General features: G+C 47.9%; 1 protein-coding gene and 1 long non-coding RNA gene across 3 annotated transcripts; one reads left to right on the top strand and one right to left on the bottom strand.

The window, feature by feature from the left end:
* Nucleotides 1-271: 271 nt before the first annotated feature.
* LOC116452006 lies at nt 272-20,216 on the bottom strand. Its single transcript, XR_004243377.1, has 5 exons — nt 20,131-20,216; nt 18,202-18,407; nt 10,900-11,001; nt 1,147-1,224; nt 272-678 (listed from the first exon to the last, which is right to left on the bottom strand). It is a non-coding gene; the product is annotated as an uncharacterized LOC116452006 (long non-coding RNA).
* Nucleotides 8,601-18,998, top strand: DHRS7B (dehydrogenase/reductase 7B). Of its 2 annotated transcripts, none has more exons than XM_032126077.1 (7): nt 8,601-8,703; nt 13,047-13,222; nt 14,716-14,831; nt 15,505-15,715; nt 16,340-16,432; nt 17,745-17,897; nt 18,240-18,998. In XM_032126077.1, the coding sequence occupies exons 1-7, from the start codon at nt 8,684-8,686 to the stop codon at nt 18,443-18,445; spliced, it is 975 nt and encodes a 324-aa protein (XP_031981968.1). In that variant the 5' UTR covers nt 8,601-8,683; the 3' UTR covers nt 18,446-18,998. The 2 variants fall into 2 exon arrangements, with proteins under 2 accessions (XP_031981968.1, XP_031981969.1); XM_032126078.1 differs by lacking the exon at nt 8,601-8,703 and adding an exon at nt 8,825-9,781.
* Nucleotides 20,217-20,286: the final 70 nt, after the last annotated feature.

Genomic DNA, 20,286 nt, shown 5'->3' with positions numbered 1-20,286 from the left:
CATTCAGTGCCAGGCACCAGGGACTTCAGAGACCTGCAGGTGCTCAAAAATCTCAGCACCTTCCCAAATCAGGAGCACTTCCCTAGAGGTGGCCATTCAAAATTAAGCACTTTTGAAAGTGCAGGGATGCTGCTTCTCATGTCAGGGCTTGTTGGGCCACTGACTTCAGAGGAGTAATTTAGCTGAAGCAATCAGGAAATAATTATTACAGTGGAGAGTTAAAAGATAGTAATTAAACTTTATAAATAAATAACTGAAGTGACTAAAAAAGTCCACCCAAAGCCTACTTTTGGAGCACTATTTAATGTAAATGAATCACTTAGTGGACAATACAACAATCATCTGTTCAGCTTCTATTCATTATCAAAGACAATACAGAAGGATTGGCAGGGAATAGCCATGTGCCAGAGGGAGCCCTTTAGGAAATACCACAGAATCTGGACTGGCTTTTGTCTGTTCTTCTATTGTGTTCTGACAATGCTTTGCTAATGAATGTCCAACATCATCTCAGTTGTCTTTTTCTTTTTTTTTTTTCCCCAAAACCAGATGAGTGGTAATCTTGGCCTTCCAGGGTTGCTTGTTCCTGTTGGGAAGTCTTCCACACATTTCACATGTATCAGCTTAGCCAAGGTCCAGAAAGCTGAGGATGTGTTGTCTCAGGCCCTCTGGGAAATCCCACTGTAGGTGGTGAGACAAAATCCTTTGATTTGGGCAAAAATCCATTAAGTTTTAAAGAAATCATCACGTATCTTTGAAACACACAGTACTTCAGTGAGTTGTATACTCAGTAAATTTGTCTTTTGTTACTCTATTTGAAAGGACAATAACCTCATTCTGAGAAATAAGCTGCTTTTCCATAGGGAGTATTTACACTGCTCATTCCCAGTGTTATCATGGGAGTTATCTGCAGGAAACTGCAGGCTAAAGGGAATCCCTATCAGGAATCTGGGGAGCTAACCCTAGCAAGCAAACACCTATGCTAGAACAAACAGAGGTAAGACAATTTCAAGCACTAAAACGCTGTCATTATGCCTCAGAATTGATGATCCACTGACATTCCCATTTCTTAGGAGTTACCGGTTTGGAATAGCTCTGAGTTCACACCTGAAGGTGTAGCAGGTACCCAGAGGGCTTCCCTTTTCTTACCTGGCTCCTTGGCTCACTCCTACGTTGCTGCTGCAACTTTAAGCTCCTGCAGCATTGCTGGTTGGACTTTCTGGTGCCCTGCAGTGCAAAATCACTGTGATAGTCTTGAGTTAAGAAAAAAGGGCAACAGTGATACACTTAAGAGAATAAACAGGCTTTTCTGCTGAGAAAATGCATGTGGAATAGCACCCAGATTTGACTTTTCAAGGCTGTCTCTGAGGTTGTTTTATTTTGTATTAAAGAAAATCTGAGGCTCTGCAGCAAATTTCTGCAGCCAGGGGTGATTTCTGTCAAATCCAGTGACAATGGAGGATGTGGGTTTCTAGTTAACACTATCTGGAATTTGAGATAGAAATGCACACTTCATAACATCTGCTTTGAGCTCAGTCTTCCAAATAAAACAGAGATGGCATCAAACCCTCCAGGGCTTATGCTTGCAAAATCCCCACCAAGTTCGCTGCAAGCTCGGTGAGCAATTTGGGAGTTTTACTCACAGCATGAACTCAGAATGCCACTGAAGGTGGGACTTGAGGGCTGACAGCCCCTCTGGGGGCTATTTCTGATATTACTATTTCCAGCTTCTCGCTGTCCTTCAGCTGGAGATCATTCCTGCAGAAACGGGGGCTGCAGGATGGGTGGCACATCTTCTCCTCTCCATGTCACTGCAGTGCTTGGAATAGCAATGGAACCTGAAGTAATTGGTGGGTTGGATTAATACCCTGGGCTGTGTGTGGGGATGCACAGCCCAGCTGCCACCTCGGGGGCAAGACTGAGACCTCTGACAGCGAGCTTGGGCAGCAACAGCCAAAATCCATCCTCCTGGAGCTCTTTGGGAGACACAATTAGTATTACAGCTACCTCCAGACACACCATTCTTGGTACCTGCAAGGCCAAACTGCCAGGTAGAGTGCTGAAAATGGGTGGTTATAGCACCCTAAAACTGCAATCCTGAATGCTGCCCTTTCAATAAAAAAATCTATCACTGGCCAGGGAGAGAAAACTACGGAGCTTCTGATAAACAGTAGTTCATTTTGCAAGATCATTGCCACCATTTGCACTAATTGACTCTTTTTTATAGTAATCTCTGTTAAAAGACAGAATTTCTCAAGTATCCTTTTGGTAGGGAAAAAAGCCCTGATTATGTTAACGCTCAGTATATTAAAGGCATCATCCTTATTTTGGGAGAAAGAAGAACCAGAATAATTACCCTCCTTTGTTTAATAAACTTCCCCTAAAATATCAAAAAAAAATTTATTCAGTAAAGTTCTGTTCCTCCCTGCTCTGGTAAAGAATTTTTTTTGTTAGTCCCTCGAGTGGATGCTTAAGTCAGGTCTCGCTGTAATTACACACCTCGCAGCAGTGCGGGAGACTTAATTAAGAGAGTCGCTGTAGGTGTGTTGTCAGACAGATACAACTCAGTGCTGCTGGAGGAGGCACCAGCATCCAGCTGCAGTGGGCATGTTGGGGAAGAAAATTCAAGTTTGAAGAGGATTTTGAGATCCTCCTGCAAAAAGCAGCGCGGACACACCCAGCAGCCTCTGTTCAAAGCCCCTCAACTCCATCATAAGGGAGTCTGTGGTTTTAAAAATCTCTCTGTACTCACCAGGAGACGCTCTGCCACACGGCAAGATTTCAGATTCTCTCCTCCCCTCCTCCCAAAAGTGTGACTCACCAGTTTCAAATGGTGACATTTCATTCCCAAACTATTCCGGGAGCAGCTGGCTCCATAGCACATGGGGATGTGGGGAGAAGGGAGGAGGGAAGGAAGAGCCAGCTCGCGCAGTCAAAACCACTCATTCTCTCCCCCACACAGGTATGTTGCTTTTAAATTTCAGAACCACATAATTTGGGACACGCTGGCAAATTCCATCGGAGGAAAACAATAAAACAAGCACATTTCAGAGGGAAAACAAAAATATCTGCACACGCCGGTGATGCAATTCCCTGTCAGCCAGGAGGAACTGGAAGAGGGGTTTGCTCTCCAGATGGAATAGATGCGAGGAAATGCCCTGTCCCCACTTCTCACTCGCCATACGAGTCCGAACCCCGCAGTTCTGGGCGAATTTCTGTGTGATCGAGAGTCAGGGTTTAGTCAGCATCAGTATCTTACTAATGATGAACAAATGCATGTGCAGTGAGACGCTGACAACAGGGGAATGACAGAGAATCCGTGTCAGCTCCCGGTCCCGAGAGGAGTTTAGTGTCACACTGCAGTCCGGCATCGCCTTGTCCCTGCTATGGGGACATCGCTGCCATTAGCACAACATCCTGCATGTGGGGAGCGGCACGGACACCGGCCTGGTCAGCGCACATGTGCAGGCACAGAATCACAGGATATTCTGAGCTGGGAGGGACCCACAGGGATCACCGAGTCCAACTCAGACGTGAATGGCCCATCCGGGGATCGAACCCGCGAGCTTGGCGGTGGCAGCAGTGGCCGGTGCGGGGCGGAGGACAGGAGCGAGATCTCGGACTGTCACTCTGTGCGTGGCTGTGGGGTCCGAGCAGCCACCCAGCCCCAGCCCCAGCCCCATTCATTAATGCTTGCCAGAACGCACGGGGGGGGGGAGCTGTGCGCGACGGAAGCCGGCGGGAGCGCCGGGATGCCCGCGGGCACTGGCACAGCAGCCTGGCACCGAGGCACTGGGGACACCAGGCTGCAGGGACCATCCCCAGGGAGGCGACAGCCTCAGGGAGACGTGGCGGGGGCCCAGCCCCTGGTTCTCCCTGTGTGTGCCGGATTGGAGTGCCAGGAACAGGCTGTCACAGCACAGCCCAGCCCTGTGCATGTCTGCACAGGAAATGTTTGATTACAGCTTCATTCATCTCCTCTGCTGCCGTTGGAAAAGGGGACGCTGTTCCTGTGGATTTCTCTGCCCGGCAGCAGCTTGGGATCTTGCGCTGGCCAGATCCAAGCCTAATTCCCATTTTTTTTCCCTGGGGGAGCCCCACTGAAAGCAGTGCTCATTCAAGGAAGAGGAGGGTGGCTCGCTGCTCGATCCTGGCATGCAGCAGCAATGACCTTGGCTAGGTAACCATCTCCTGAATACAAAGATGGATATAAAAGCAGCAATCCCCTTTTTAAAAAACACCCAGTCTTCTGCTAAGGTAGGGAAAGGCAGTGATTTGTTAAATAAATGCGTCTGTCAGGGCTGGATTTTTTTCCCAGCTTCCCTAAATGCCCTTCACCAGCAGAGAGGGGGAGGGGACCTGCTCTTTGAAGCCTTTTCCTTATGGGAATAGAAAACACGGAAAGAATTCAATTCTCTGCCACAGCCCAGCAGCACTGATCCACACTTCAAACCCCAAAGCCCGGGAGCCCGGCGGGCTGGTGGGTGCTTGGAGCCTGCAGTACCACAGATTAGCCTTGTTCGATATCCAGCATCATTAAGTGGCCCCCGTGGTGTTAAAGCACAGAAACAGGGGCAGGAATGGAGCCTGGGGAAGAAAAATTAGGAAATTCTGTGCAGAAAGAACTGCGGTTACCCAAATCTTTGATCAAAGCACCATCTAGTGAAGAACAGGCTCCTTGCAGCTGGCAGCGCTCTGGGCAGCTGCACCAACATTTGCCTTTCACCACAGGTTTGCTGCTAAAAACCCCCAAATATCACCCAAATATGCACAGCCCGTGCTGGACCTGAACGAACAGGAACATGCCCCCAAATTGCTGCCCTCTCCTTAAACCTTTCTCAATGGAAACGCGTTTCTCTCCTCCCCTTATCTCCCACCAGAGAATCTCAGCCCCCCTGAAACCCGCAGGGAACGAGGCACCACAGGAAAAGAAGCATTTCCATGTTGTAGTTTGGGAGCTAAGGAAAAGAAAAGGTAAGTGAGCAGTCCAAGGTCGTGCAGGAAGCCAGAGGCAGATCCGGGAATAGAGATCAGCCACCCTGGACCCAGGGATGCCTGAACAATAGCACAGCCTCTCCCTCTGTTGTCATTTAACTCCTTCCTGACCCACCAAAACCCACGAGAAGGGTGGGCTCTCCACTCCTCTGCAGATGTGCCTGTGGCTTTACAGCTCTTGAGGGCCCAGCCCTCAGCCCTTACTTGCTTTTCCCACTCCAAACCAAGAAGGGAAGGCAGCAGGGAAGGACAGGGTTGGATATCCTGAGAGCAGTGAAGCTGCAGGTAGGAAATATTTCTGTACAGTGGGCCTGAGCTGTCCCCTCAGCAATTAAAAAAGACCCAATTAGCATCTTTGTATGGAGATGGTATCTCAGCTTTGCCATGTCTGTGTGTGACAAAACATCACTATCTCCTCTGGAATGATTGTGGAGTGTGGGGATCTTTAGCTGCAGGAGGAGAGGATATTGCTGCCTCTCCCACTCCCCCGGCTTTTGGGTTATCCGCAAGGATTGGGGATTTGCAACACGATCACACATCAGAAATGCAGTTTCAATAAGTCTACACTGTTCTCACACTGAGCTTGGAAATGCTGCAGTGCAGGCTCTGGAGGAGACAGTAATTACAAACAAACCCTATAGAAAATAGCTGGAAAAGAAAAATAAAACTCAGGTGGTGGAAAAAAACTGAACTGCAATGAACTGAACCTGCAGCAAAATTCTCCCAGAGACAAGAGCTGAGAAAAACAGTGACCAAGTATCCAGAAAGAGTTCTCTGAAAGGAGTTCGATGTCCTTGAGTCAGAGCCCAGGTCCAAACCAGAACTATAACTGGGGCAAAAGTTAAGATGGGGCAAAAGCCCCATCTTCTTGGGTCACTGTCTGGAAGAGACACAGACAAATCTACAAAGAGCTGCAGGGCAAAGAATTGGAAAAGCCCTGAGAAGCCCTTATTTTTCTGTTTTCCATTCCAGGTCTTGTTTTTTTCCCCTACCACCCTAGAATGTTTTCATTCACTCCTATAAACCCAATTATGGGAGCAGGGAGGGGAGGAGGAGAGTCTGCACCCTTGTATGAGAGGCTGAGACAAGAAAATCTTTAATCATGCCACAGCCCTTTGAACATTTACATCTTCCAGCCAAAGGCACTGTGAAACTGGCAGCTCTCAGTTCAAGCTAGTTCAGGGATGTTTTCCCTGGGGAAGTTTTATTACCCTGTGGGGATTTCTGCCCAGATCTTGGCTCTTAGGGTAAGCAACCAAAGCTTTTCTTACAGCAAGAAGCTACATCTTGTACTCCTGGAGAAAAAAGGTGACAAATAAGAGCCCACAAGAACTAGGGCACAAAATTGCTGCCCTAGAGACTAGGGTTAAAAGGCTGCAGATCTGCACTCAGTAATGCAGTAAAGCAGATGTCACCAAACACAAGTACAAATAGTTCATTGAGTTTGGAGATCTTTTCTTTTCTCCCCCTCAAAAAAGAGCTCCTGCACTGCAAGAGAGCAGTGATAGAACAGCAGGATGTTTATCAAGAAAGTGTTAACATGCTAAAAGGTTTCCGGCCCTTTGCAGTTGTGGCCAGATAGGCTGAGAAAGAAAAGAGGAGAGATTTGAGTGCTAATAGAAACAACAAACATGGTTTTAGATTATACCAACATTTACCAGTTGGGGCTTGCACAGTCTCCAAAACCAGTCCTAGATTTGGGGTAGATTCTCCACTAATGTTTCTGAGAACAAAGACATGTCGACATAAGTAAATCATCTAATCCCCATCCAGTGTGTGATGTGCCAATGAGCAGGTTTAAATCAGAGGTGAATTTGTTGCTAATTACATTAGATTAACCAAAGAAAATGGAATTCCAATCAAAGCAACAAAGTCAAGCTTTACTTCATTGACTTTCCCTCTCCAATTGCAGCTCCAGTCTGACCCTTTGCTGTGTGACTCACTGGGCACTTGGTTTCAGTCAACTCTCCCAGCTCCTGCCAGTCTGGGGACAGACCATTCCCTGTTAAAACAAACACCTGGGAGATACCAGGTAAATGACCAGAGCAGCTTGGGCAGAGCTCTCAGGTAACTGCTGCATTAGGCTACAGCTCTTCCTGCCCCACTTGGGTGGGAAAGAAGGACTGAAATGGCTTTTTCCAGCTCTGATTTTCAGAAGACAGCACCAACTAGAGCTCCCAGGAAGGCTGCCATAACATAACCCTTCTTCTGGGTTTGATTTTTTGATTTCATTTGTGTAAATAAAATTATTGATTCTTCCATTTCCTTCCATATTGTCCCTGAAGTCAAAAAAGTGCATTATCATCCTTCCTTTCAGAATGTGTTTTTTTAAGGAAGATTTTGAATTATTTTCTGTTTTTTTTCCCTGAAATATTGATTCCTTACTAATGATGCACCGACGCTGAAGCTTTGAATTAATTTCAGTGTTTTCCTTATTAGAAGAGAGGAGCAGAAAAAAGTTATCATAAAAATTTATGATAAAACCATCTTTCAAAGAGCTGCTGCAAAAAGCTGTCCTTTATCCTGCTGCTGTTCACATGGAAAGACATCTGGGATTAACTGCCCTTGGAAAACACTTAAGTATCTCTGAATGCCTCTCTAAATGTGCCTGCTGCTCACAAACACCTTCACAAAGACGTGGAGAAGCTCCCTGTGCCTTTCCTTCCTCAGGGCAAGAGTCCTGGCACATTTGGACTTTGGGATCACTGGAGTCAGGTTTGTGCCAGCCTGGCAACGCTCTATGGCTCTTATCAGTGCCAGCACTCGAGCGAGGGGATTTAAAGCTGCACAACCTGCAGCACATTCAGGCCCCATTTCTGCACAGAGCTCATGGAAAATCAGAGAAATCAGGTTTTCCCCAGTCATGGATGTGAAAGAGGCTCTGTAGAAATGCCTCTTTTCTCCTACTACAGGACTTTGCCATTATTCTTCACAGTCACACCTTGCACAGAGTCCTGTCCTGTGCCAGTGTCACTCTCAGGCACAGGGTGGGATTTTGGGGGTGTCCTGTGCAGGGCCAGGAGTTGATGACCCGTGTGGGTCCCTTCCAACTGAGCTTATTCCGTGGTTGTTTCTGCATCTTCCGTTTTCATGCGGAGATACCAAAGAGGACAGAATTTAGGTCGGTGTAATCAGCAATGAGCACGTAAAACAGTGACCACCGCAGATGGGAATTCGGGATGTGCAGGGAGGGTTCAGAGACAGACCGGGATCTGCTCCGTGGGGTCTAGTAATGGCACAAGAGGAACGGACACAAACCGATGACCAGAAGTTCCACCTGGAGATGAGAAAAAACTTCCCTGTGCAGCGCCCGAGCCCTGAGCAGAGAGCGGAGAGGGTGTGGAGCCTCCCTCACCGGAGATATTCCAGAGCTGTGTGGATGCAGCCCTGTGCCGTGCTCTGGGATGGCCCTGCTGAGCAGGGAGCTGAACCAGATGCCCCATAGTGGTCCCTTCCAGCCTGATCCCTTTGGGATTTTGGGATTCTGGGGCCCAGGGCAATGCCCCCCGGGCGAGAATCCCGAGAGGCCGGAACCCGTGGTCGGCAGCGCCGCTCCCCCGCCGGGCTGCACAGGCGGGCGGACAGGTGAGGGCAGCGGCTCTCCGGCGACGACTTCCGGTTGGCGTCAGGGCGGAGCGGGCGCCCAGCGGAGCCGGGCGGAAGTGCCCGCGACGCCACTTCCGGCGGTGCCATGGTGACGGCGGTGACCAGGTGGGGACGGGGACCGAGGAGGGCCAGGAGGGCACACGGGACACCCGGGAGGGGCCGGGGGGTGCGGGTGCGGCCCTGAGAGGGGTGGGGGTCTGGGAAATGCGGGAGAGGTTAGGAGAACGCGGCGCTGGTGTGCGCAGGGACAGCCAGCGCTCTCCAGGACAGAGTTCACCGCTGGTACTGGCATTAAACACGTAGTTGTAGATAAATCAGGGAGACAGCCGGCTGTCATGTCCGCACGGTGGCTTAGGTGGTTCTTGATTTGGTAAATGTGGGCAAAATGCTCTCTTTGGAACAACAAGTGTTTCAATTTTCTAATCATGCCACCTTTGTTTCTGTCCCAAACCCCAATAGAGGATTTCCGCGTGGGAGGGTTGGAATTACAGTTTGTAACTGAGTAAAAGTGGCAGGAAGATTTATGACAAGACGATTTATTAGAATCCTGTACTAGTTTGGGTTGGAAGGGACCTTAAATCCCATCTCATTCAACCCCCTGCCATGGACAGGGACACCTTCCACTAGACCAGATGGAAGACCAGATAATTTCTCAAGTCCAGGCTGATTTTTGGGTGCTGGAAACATATTTTTTCCCCTCTTGCTGCACCATGGGTTGAGGTTGTTGTTTTGCATAACGATTATGGAAGAACTTAGGCAGGATCCATTGAATGACTGCTGAGATACAACAGAATTTCCTTAGGTGATGCTTCAGGTGATGCCTGGGTGACAAATTTATTTTGAGAATTGCAGTTGGGTTGCTGTTTTCCTTCTCCTGTTTCCTGTTTGGAATGAGGAGCTCTGTCACTTGCTGCATTCCTCCTTAGGCGTTTCATTGGTTTCAGAAGTTTGAGGTCACTTCTGTCTTTTCAGTCTGGGGGTTAAATTCCCCCCCTTGCATTGGAAAGGTCAGAGCCCGTATTCCCAAGGTTTGTTTTTAGAGGCAGCCCGTGGCTCAGCTGGCACTGGACTCGGCACATTTGCTTGGATTGCTGCCATTTCCAAATTTAAGTCGGGGCTGTCCTGCTCTGGGACCGGAGGGAGCCTCCAGCTCAGAGTCACTGCAAGTGAGCCCTTTTCTCAGGTAGGACATTGTGCTTTCTTCACACTAAAGTCCTCACTCAAGCTTAAAGGGGCTGTGCTTTTTTCCTTAGGAAAACCAGATTTTTTTCCCTTCCTTTTATCCCCCCAACCTTTGGATTTGCGAATGCAGCCTCCCAGTTGCTGCCACTCGTCACGTAAAGGACAATGTGATTCTGGGAGCCTGGAGCTGCAGAATCAGTGTTGCTTGGGGAAGCTTTCAGGGGTTTGGTTCTTTGGGACCTGGTCTCATCTTTGCTGCCTTTAGTGCACCCTTGACCTTATTAATCAATATCCTCGTTCCTTCAGAAACCATTGTCCTGGCTTTTATAGGATAACATCCAGTTTTTGTTTCAGGGGGAAAGTTCTGGAGGGCTTTTTTTATTGGATAAATGTGATTCATTCTATGGGAAGCCTTCAAAAAGTTTCCAATCACCTGTATTTGCTCACATTATCAGTGTTATTTCTGCTCTCCAACAATGTGCATGTTCCAATCCTGCCTTTTGGGATGGAGAATTGGGAATTACAGGACTTGATTTGAACCATTTTATGAGCAGTGGCTTCTCTCATTCTGAAAACCTGATGTTATATACATCACCTGTTAATAACAGGGTTTTTTTCAGCATGAATACCCAAATTACTGAACAAAGTTGGTAGTGGGGTGTCAGACCTTTGAGCAGGAGGTCTGAGATACTCAGTTCATCTCAAATGATGCGTGGAACCCACATGTTCCTCACCCACGTTTTTAATGTGACACAGCATTAGCTGCTCTGGAGTGTCTTTGGCTACTTCAAAACGTTACCTAAAGTTGGGTTTGTGATAGAAGCAAGTCACGAAATCAAAGCAAAACTTGCTGCTGTAGGTCTGAAGTGCTACAGAAGTTCTTCTGTCCCAAATAATTTATTCAGCTGGGTTTTCCTCTCTCTCCTCCTCTCTCTCTGACTGAACTGAGATTTTGTTTTGGGGTTTTTTTAAGAGGCCATTTGAGCACCTTGGAAGAAGGTACTGCATCTGCATACCCTAATATAAAGGGATTTACATCTCTGATTGGCAAATCCTTCTCTCTCTTGCTCCACTTCCTTCTCTTCCCCATCCCATGTTTCCCCTCCCCAGAGGAGTTACCTGTTGATGCAGACTCCAGCCTGGAAGCTGCCAAAGCAGGTTGTTGCCTGGATTCTTGCCTTGCTGCAGCCTTCAGACAGAGATGGACAATCTGCCCAGTTCCTGTGTATAACATGGAGAAAAAGGAAAGAAAAACAATAAAAGACTTGGAAATATTTTTCAGATCTCAGTGTGCTTTAGTTAGGAGAGGTGTCAGGAAAGCCCCCTCTTCCCAGTTACCTTTTCACCTGCATTTCACTGAAACCAGAACCAGAGCAGGGCTAGATTTTTCCAGTGCCTCATGAGGGAAGTGCCACTGCACCTGTCAGCTCCCACTTTGGAAATAATGAAAGGGCTTAAACGTGGGCTGAAGATTTTTTTTTTATTCCAGAATGTCCTCTAAGCCCAATGTCAGCACAGCACCTGTTGTTCCTGCCCACACCTCGTGTTCTGACTCTCAAGAGACCTTTGAGAGAGCAAAAAAAAGGGAATTATAAAGAAGGCAGCTGCTTTCAATGACCAGCTGAGCATGAATCAGTCAGGAGAACCTTCTCATCCAGCCTGAAGAGGCCAGTGGCCTTGTGTCAAAACATCCCTTTCCCAGGAATTATTTCAGGGAAGATCCATTCTCTCATGTCAAATCAACTGTACCAGTCCCTGGCTGCAAACCAGTACAAAATACACCCTGTGTGCACTCCCTCAGCAAAGGGCTGGAGGAATAAGATGCTTTGCAATGGCCTGAGCTGAATCCTCCTTTTGGGTTTCTGCTTTCCCACTCTGGGCACGCTTCCTGTGCCCGGGGGAGCTGCTGTTCCGGATGTCTCCCTGCATTATCCACAGTGGATCACACCAGGAAGGACTTCATACACACATGAGTTAGTTCAGGAGTGGGAAGCTCCAAAGGACCCCAAGAAGTGCTGTGTTCTAACTCGATGGTTTTGTTTTCAGACCTTGCCAAGTTTATTTAGAGCTGTCTTTATATGTTATTTTATTGTGTTCCAGCTGTACCCCAGAAATACTTACTTTATTCAGTTCACTACTATGTCAGCAAGCTGTTCACTGAGCAGCTATTTGAGGAATTCTCTCCAAGCCCCTGATGGATATCTGGAAGAGCCTGATATTTTCCACATTAGCTCTGTTCCATGGCATGCAGAGCCTCTGCCATATCCTCAGTTCCATACAAGCTCAGTCCTACTCAATGACACTGAATTCTGCCTTAGTTACCTCTTGTTTTCTGCTTCTCATGCTGTCCTTTTGTTTGAAGGAGCACAAACTGTGTGCCTAGAATTTCCCAGTATCTTCCCGGTAAAGGCCTGTCTTGCAGTTCAGACTGCAAGAGTTCAAACTCTGCCTGCACAAGGAAGAAGGGAAGGGAAAATACACTGATGTTTGGTTTTGACTTTATGTGTGACCCAGAAGATTCCAGGAAGGAGTTGTAATTAACTTTACTCTTTCACCAAGCTTTGATAAAAGCTCAGGGATATACTGAGGGAGAATTAGTGGCCTTTTCACAGAAGTCCCACGTGCTCTTTGGCCCTGTAGTAAGCTGTCACATAAACTACTCCCGTGAAGGAATGGCTTAGCAAGGAGATTAGGGCTATGCCTTGGTATCAGAATCCAATTCCAGGATGAGATTTCAGTGTGTTAAGCAAATAACTGGCTCAGAGAGAAAACCTGGAGCCTCCACAAGACAGACTGGCTTATATCCATCTGGGATAATGCACAGTAACTGATCTCTGGCTTGTGGATACTGTGGTACTGACTGTTCTAGAGAAATCCGAGCAGTTTTATACAATCAGAAGAATGTGGAGAATTATCCCAGCCCCAAGGAACTTCCACTCCAAATACACTTTGTACAAGAGGGTGAATTTAGGGCAAAACACGGGAACAGCATCCCTAAGCCCAAGTTTGTTATGTGACAGCTGACAGGACGCAATACAAAGTGTCCTGCTGGGATGTTCACATTACTATTTAAATGCTTAAAATTGGGTACTGATGTGAACTTTCCAAAGCCTAAATAAAGCAATGAGGAAAGCTACAGAGGTGTCTTGGTGGTTTACTGGTTGTCTAAGGCAGGGTTAAGAAAAATAATTTCAAAATAGTTTTCAAGCCTTTGCTCATTTTCATCATGGTGAAATGATCTCTTTCCTTTCATCCTGTGGCTTTAGGAAGACAGTTCAGAAAGGAAAGCTCATGGATTTCACAAGCACAGTCATCATCCCACTGCTTTTTGGCAGCTTGGGGATCTTCGCGCTGTTCCGGCTGCTGCAGTGGATGCGGATGCGAGCCTACCTGCAGGAAGCAGTGGTGGTGATCACAGGGGCCACCTCCGGCCTGGGGAAAGGTATGGACACAAAGGAGGGCACCAAGGGCAGGACAAGCAGGGGGTTGTGGCAGGAGCAGCTCTTGGAATAAAGCAGTAATGAGCGGAAAGTTCCTATTGATCTGAATTTCGAGAGATGTGGCTCCCACCTGAGTTATAACCACAGCCAGTGCAGGTTTGGATGCAAGAAAGTCTTCAGCATTTGTTACAGAAAATTTTAACTGTCCTGTATAAAGTGGAGCTCATCAAAGCAAGAAATTAGATGCTGTTCTTGTGCTGTCAGAGGTCTTTCCCCTAAATCCTGAAAAAGCCAGGAAGCCAAACTGTTTCTTTAAAACCTCCCAGAACGGGTGTTCTGCACTCATGTTTGTTGTACTTCCAGCTGCTCTGCCAAACTTTGCACTCCTTCTCCCTGTCCCTCACCCTCAAGCTAAGGTACCTTTCCTCTCATGGTACAAATCCATCCAGTCTGAATTCAGACTCTTGGCATTATTAACACCAGGGAGTATTTTTTTCCAACTAAAACTTATGTTTTGCTTCAATGGCTACATTCTCTAATTCTGCTTTCTATAATTGCTTTAAAAGCTGCTTGGAGGGAAGACAAGGTGCTCTCTGCTATCAAGGCCTTTCATTAGGATGAGTACATTTATAGAACAAATAGAGCTTTAATTGATGCTGCCTTTGCATGTGAGTTTGTCCCTAAGGACAGGGGTGTTCACAAACTGGCCAAAGGAGATGAACTGGTTCTCTCTGCCTGCCACAGCCAAAGAGTGGGAGTGGTAAAGGATCTTGTACTTCTCATCAAGAAGAGAGGAAATTAGTATTCCAGGAGAGACCTTCCAGCTGGAGCGCCATCAGTGCTGTTGGGTGTAGAGACTTCCACCATTGTACAGTGAAGTTCCCTCCCTTATTGACTCATTTGCAAGATCTTTTACAACTCCCCTCACTCCTAGTTATTAATACACCAGACCACCTCTAAGTACTGTGTGTTCATTGCCACCTACATGCAATTAGGAGGGCAATAGCCTGGCATCCCTTCTCCAGCCTTTTCCCGATGAAGAGAATCACCTTGATGAAGCCATTAAATCCCAGGCTTCCAGAACCTCTGGAGGTGTTCATTAAAATTGAAACTCCTAAGACCAGGCTGTGCTGTGTTAGGTAACACACACAAGGCAACTGCGGTCCCTCTTAAGAAGGGCCTCAAGTCAAAAATGAAGAGGCACAGGCAAATTTGACCATCTGAGGGGGAGGATGTATAAACACCACAATAAGTGTCTAACCAGCACAGTATCTGTGAGCACAGCAGCTGCCTCACCACTATCATGTGTCTGTCACAGTCCCAGGAGAGTGGGATGTGGCTGTGACCTCGCTGTAAATCAGCCTCACCATCACACAGCAGCAATAAAGCCACCTCTGAGCCCTGCAAATTTTAGCTATCACCAGGTTTGATGTGGATCTGTCTTTTGTCTGATACTCAAATGCTTGCTTTTCTCTCTCCCTTGCTTCCTCCAAAGAATGTGCCAAAGCTTTCCATGCAGCTGGCTCCAAGCTGGTGCTCTGTGGCAGAGACAGTGAGAAGCTCGAAGAGGTGGTGCAGGAGCTTTGTGCCGTGAAGAATCACCGCAAAAACGTGAGTGTGGGACAAGGACAGGCCTGTGGGCTCACGTGGCCTGGATTTCTGCTTGGGTTGTTACAGAAGTTACAGAATTGCCTGTGGGTTGTCTCTTGAGCAACAGGAAAAACGCAACTCCATGGTTAGGGATAGATGTTGCTATAGGAGTACGTGGCATGTCATTCCTTGTAAAAACCCCACAAAAATAAGCCATCTTGGCTAGAAATGGAAGTGAAAGCACATGAGGGCAGAGTGCCCAGGCTCTTTACACCTGTACCTCATACACTGAATCTGGAAAAGTGACTTTCCTTCTGTTGGCTTTTATTTTTTTAAGTCTATGCCTGCTGACAGTGGCTAAGAAAGGTATTGCTGGCTTCTGTAGAAAACACACAGGTTACATTTTGCCTTTTTCAGATGTGTTTACTTTAATAAGACAATAGAAAACTTTAGTACTTGAGGAAGATCTCCTTTGTCCCTTTCCTAGGCTCAGGTATAAGGAACAGGCTGCAGGAGCAGAGAAAGACGAGCACAACCTATTTCTGTCACGTATTCCTGCCACATGGAACTGCTGCACTGCAGTTGCACAGGGCCTGCATGGCCCTGCTCCTGTGCTTCCAGAGCTGGGGAATCCCATCATGAGCTGGCACATCCAGCACTGAACTGTATTTTGCTAACTTTACTTTATTCCCAGACGCACAAACCTCACACTGTGCTGTTTGACCTCTCGGACACTAAAACTGTGGTAAATGCTGCTGAGGAGATCCTGAAGGCCTTGGGTCACGTGGACATCCTGATCAACAACGCTGGCATCAGCTTCCGCGGCACAATCGTGGACACAGGACTGGATGTGGATAAGAAAGTGATGGAAACAAATTACTTTGGACCTATAGCCCTCACCAAAGGTACCACATGGATTTGGCTGATGCCTCTGCAGACCAGCACAACTGAGCACAGCTTGACTTGTGTTTGTACCTGGTACAGCACAGGGTGAGAGGGGAGGCAGGCCTGAGGAGGTGCTTGAGCATGACTGGATGGGAAGTACCCCATTGGAGATGATACCTGGTTCCATCTCCTGACTCTAGCCTGGCAGGAAGTTAGGAAGAGGTCCAGTTACCCTGTCTGCATTGACAGGACACTGACAGGAGAACGTGGTGGGGGTTACAGTGGAGCTGCAGCTTTCCTAGGAAGCTTTGGTTACACAGAAAGCTCAGCCTGCAGCGTGTCAGCTGCAGGAAATGGGAAGATGTTCTGGTGGCAGGAAAAGCAAGTCCTGCTGCCCAGCCTGTGGGAGATCAGAGCCACCACAGCAGCCCTTGTGCAGCTGCTGCCACAAGGAGTCTCCTCACAGGTGAACCTCCCAGCCAGACACAGCTTCAGTCAGGCATCCCAAGCACTGTCCCAACCCCTGCACTGAACAGGGATCTTGTAATTCCCTTCAGCATCTCTGAGTGCTCTGAAAGCTTTGATTCTTGACAGCAGCAATGGCAGGACTGTTGTCTGAATGGGTCTTTTCTGTCCTTTGCTAGCACTTCTCCCCTCCATGATCAAGAGGAGACAAGGCCACATTGTGGCCATCAGCAGCGTGCAAGGCAAAATAAGCATTCCTTTCAGATCTGCATGTAAGTACCTCCACAGAAGATGGGAAAGACATATTTGGGGCACCAGGCTGAAAAAATACTTGGCTCCTGCTTCCACATTTAGCTCTCCACGGAATTGGCTGCAAGCAGGGAAGGCAGAGCTGTGCATCACCCTCAATGGGGTCACAAACCACTGACAGCACTCTCAAATACAAAATCTTAGCCCTGTCCTAAAGTTTTTAAGGGTTGGAGAAGGAGAATATGTTTTAAAAACAGCTTGAAAGTCCTTGACTATAACACTTGACAGCTACTATAATTCCATAATTTTATGGTATTTTATCCTTGTCATTTGCCTGCATCACCTCCTCTAAGAAAGAAGGAATTTTTTGTTTTAATAAATTATGAAGTGCCATAGTACAAACAATGCCAGAACAAAAGCCTAAACAATCTTGATCCAGCAAACTCTTCATGCTAAATCAGTTATGACAAGAAATATTGGTGGGATTACTGCAAAAAAGCCTTTTAGAAGATGGATGAACTAAGAGGAGAGTGTTTGGCACACAAGCATCTGTAAATCACTGAAAATAAACACTAGAAGTACAGTGGTGATGGCATACAGTGGGTCAGGAGTGGGGCTGAATGGGGGAGAGCCTGGAATGTCTGAGCCATGGGGTTTTGCAGGTAATGTGGGTCCAATTGCTCAGGAAGTGTGTTCTGAGGAGCTCCCAGAATGCTTGCACAGGGCCCAGAGCCACGTGGATCTGGCAGCAGGAGCTCAGCCCTTGCCTGGGTCCTTGCAGGGTGTGCAGCCTGTGCTGAGCTGGCTTTGGTGCTGCTGGTGTGGTGGTGGCAGTCACAGGTAGTGACCAAGCAAAAGGAGTCACTCAGCCATTTCACAGGGGAAAATCCTGCCCTAGGCCACACTTCCCTGCTCTGCCTGTGTGATCTGGTGTTGCCTTATGTGCAGCTAAGCCCTGAACCTGCTCTGCAAGTTCCCAGTGCTCAGCATGTGCAGGGCAGCCAGCTCTGCCTTCCAAAGGCTTTGGGTCTCCTTTATCAGAAGTGGGAGGCAGCTTGGGTTCACTCTGGAGTGCTTTGGCAGGGCTGTGATATTAAGCTCAGGATCCCAGCCAGTTTTCAACTTGAGTTTACGTTTTGTCTTCCTAAATTGCCTCTCACTCCTGCTACCTGTTGCTGCCATTCACTAAACAAAAACAAATGTAGAGGCTGGAGAACAACTCTTGGGTTCTTGCTGAGAAGTGGCTGCATTGCAGTGAAAAACCCATTCAGAAAGTGAAAATTCCTTCAGCCCTGCTCCTTCTCCTTGGTGCACTGTCCTTTTCCTGTTTTCCAGATGCTGCCTCTAAGCACGCTACCCAGGCCTTCTTTGACTGTCTGCGAGCAGAGGTGGAGCAGTATGACATTGAAGTGACAGTTGTGAGCCCTGGATACATCCAGACAAACCTGTCCCTCAATGCTGTCACAGCAGATGGATCTCGCTATGGAGGTGAGATACCACTCGGTGCCCTATTTCTGAAGCATCTCCACATCACCAAGTTATTATAAAGTGTGTTTGCAACACATGGCCTCTGGTGGGGACATAGGTTAGCCCTGAAGGATCAAAAACCAACTTTGGATGCAGGGTAGGAACAGCAAGCCCCAAAATTTAGCCTCCCCAGAGAGCAACTATTGCCTTCTGGGCCAACCACGAGGAACACCTGCCTGTGTTTACACCTGTGGAGTAAAAACCAAAGCAAGCAGCCATGTACAGTTAGAGCATTCCTAGGAAAGGTATCTCAGTGAGGGTTTACCTGCTGGTGCTGGTGCTCACTCAGCTTTCCCTTGGCAGTTATGGACAAGACCACGGCCCAGGGACAGACGGCGGCCGAGGTGGCTCAGGTGGTTCTCAATGCAGTGGGACAGAAGAAGAAGGAAGTGCTTGTGGCTGGCCTGACCCCCTGCCTGGCTGTCTACCTGAGGAACCTCTGCCCCAGGCTCTTCTTCACCTTAATGGCATCTAGAGCAAAAAAGGAGAGAAAAGCAAAGGGCTCTTAGAGCTCAGCTCACCTGAGCAGGGAGAGGCTGAGTCCCTGCAGTCAGCTGGGACATCACTGGAGGTGCTCCTGCAGAAAAATCCTTTCTCAAAATGCTCTTTACCAGTGCATGGAGACTGGGAAGTGATTTCCCCCACACTGCTGGAAGACAGCGCCTAAACCTCAGCTGGAGAAGGAAGGGTGCTTGGACAATGGGGGAGAGCTGAGACTGCAGGGGATGGGTCAGGGGAACACACTGCAGCCAGGGAGGCCCCTGTGCTGGAACACTCCTCACCTCACTCCAGCCATGCTCAGCTTTACTGGCCTGCTACAAATAAAACCCACCTGTTCTGCCTTCACACGAGCAGACCTTGGCTTTCCCCACTCCTGTGAAATACAGTCCTCAGCTGGGAGCTCTCGTGATCAGTGTCTCCTTTCCACTCCTTCCAGCCCAATCCAGGACATGCTGCTTGCACTGGGGACACTTCACAGAGCCTCTTCCTGTTAACGTGCCAAGTCATCTGCTAAATTAAGCTCAATCCAGTGCCACTTTTAAAGAAGTAACTGATGTACAATTTGGGTGTATTTGGCCGTCATTTTACCTGTCTGAATCGTGCCCTGCTGATGTACTGGGACAGTTAATTCTGCAGTGGCAGCACTCTCTGAATCCCAGCCCAAGGAATGCAGGGAAGCACTGAACAGGTAGAACAGCATAGCAAGGCAGCTGCTGCCTGGACACACTGCACAGGTGACAGCAGCACACCTGGGCCACCTGCAGCACAGAGCAGGTGTGATCCTGTGGATGCCAGGCACTCTCTGGCACATAGAGAAGAACCCATGTGTGTAGGGTGCAGAGTGTAGCAGACAGACCCTTTGTTCTCATCTGCTTTAAAGCAGTCACAGATGCTAATTAGGATCACATCCAGTGGGGAATCATAACCAGCCTGTTCACATATCACAGGCTTTAGGGAGCCTGACAGCCTGAAGGGGTGCCATGTTCCATTCCTCATCCCTTCTCCTCATGTGAGGGATACCAGGACCACTAGGAAAAAGGAATTACTGCACAGAGAGAGGGCAGAAGTAATCTTAAAATTGAAATTAATTCTAATAGTACGAACCAAGGTCCAGCCCCCTCCTGCCACCTCCATGCACTTGCCAGCATTTTCCATGTGCCCTGCCTCATATGTCCTGCCTGGGAGTGCACATCTCAGGACAAAGAAATTACATTGCTATGAAATTAATCCCTTGGTCTACTCCAGCTCCTCACAGCAGGTAACATAAGAGGAAGGGAAAGCAGAAGGGTTTTGTTTTTCTTTACACCCCTGCAAGGTGCTATTGTACCAGTAGTAGCTGCAGAACAACATACTTTATCCCAGCCCTCTTTATGGGACCTGTTAGCTTACACAGTGTGAATCCACATCAAGGATTAGTCACACTAACTCTGATCCAGGTGCACAGGCTCAGCAGGACCTTCTCCTTCCAAAAGCCTTTCTTAACCACTACAGATTTATAAATGATCTCTGAGAACCAGGATGTGTTTAATGATCATAATGCTGCTGCTCTGTCAGGACATCCATCCTCTGCCACCTTCCCTGTGGCTGAGGCTGCAGCTGTGTCACAGAAAGGCCTGGGGTTGGATTGACAAGTTGAAGTTTTCAGGTGTATAAATACCTTTTTTCCTGTTAAGATAGGAAAGCAAGGCATTACCTTCTCTCCCTCTCCACAAGGGGAGTGCTGGCGTTAAGTTGTGCTTTTCCTTTTGTGTTTCCCATGCTCAGATCCTCCATTTTTTGGTGAAATGCAGTGGTCCTGCCAGTCTCCTTCAGCTGCTCCATGTTCTGGTGTTTCAGGTTGTGGCTACCC

This window comes from Corvus moneduloides, chromosome 16 (assembly GCF_009650955.1).
Source record: "Corvus moneduloides isolate bCorMon1 chromosome 16, bCorMon1.pri, whole genome shotgun sequence".
Classification (NCBI taxonomy): Eukaryota; Metazoa; Chordata; class Aves; order Passeriformes; family Corvidae; genus Corvus; species Corvus moneduloides.
This window is presented reverse-complemented; position numbering and strand designations above follow the sequence as displayed.

What these genes read in the sequence shown, in the direction of transcription:
- DHRS7B (XM_032126077.1), top strand. Translation starts at nt 8,684, where the DNA reads ATGGTGACGGCGGTGACCAG. An exon ending in CACCTCCGGCCTGGGGAAAG is followed by an intron (nt 13,223 to 14,715) that starts GTATGGACACAA and finishes CTTCCTCCAAAG; the next exon opens with AATGTGCCAAAGCTTTCCAT. An exon ending in AGATGGATCTCGCTATGGAG is followed by an intron (nt 17,898 to 18,239) that starts GTGAGATACCAC and finishes TTCCCTTGGCAG; the next exon opens with TTATGGACAAGACCACGGCC.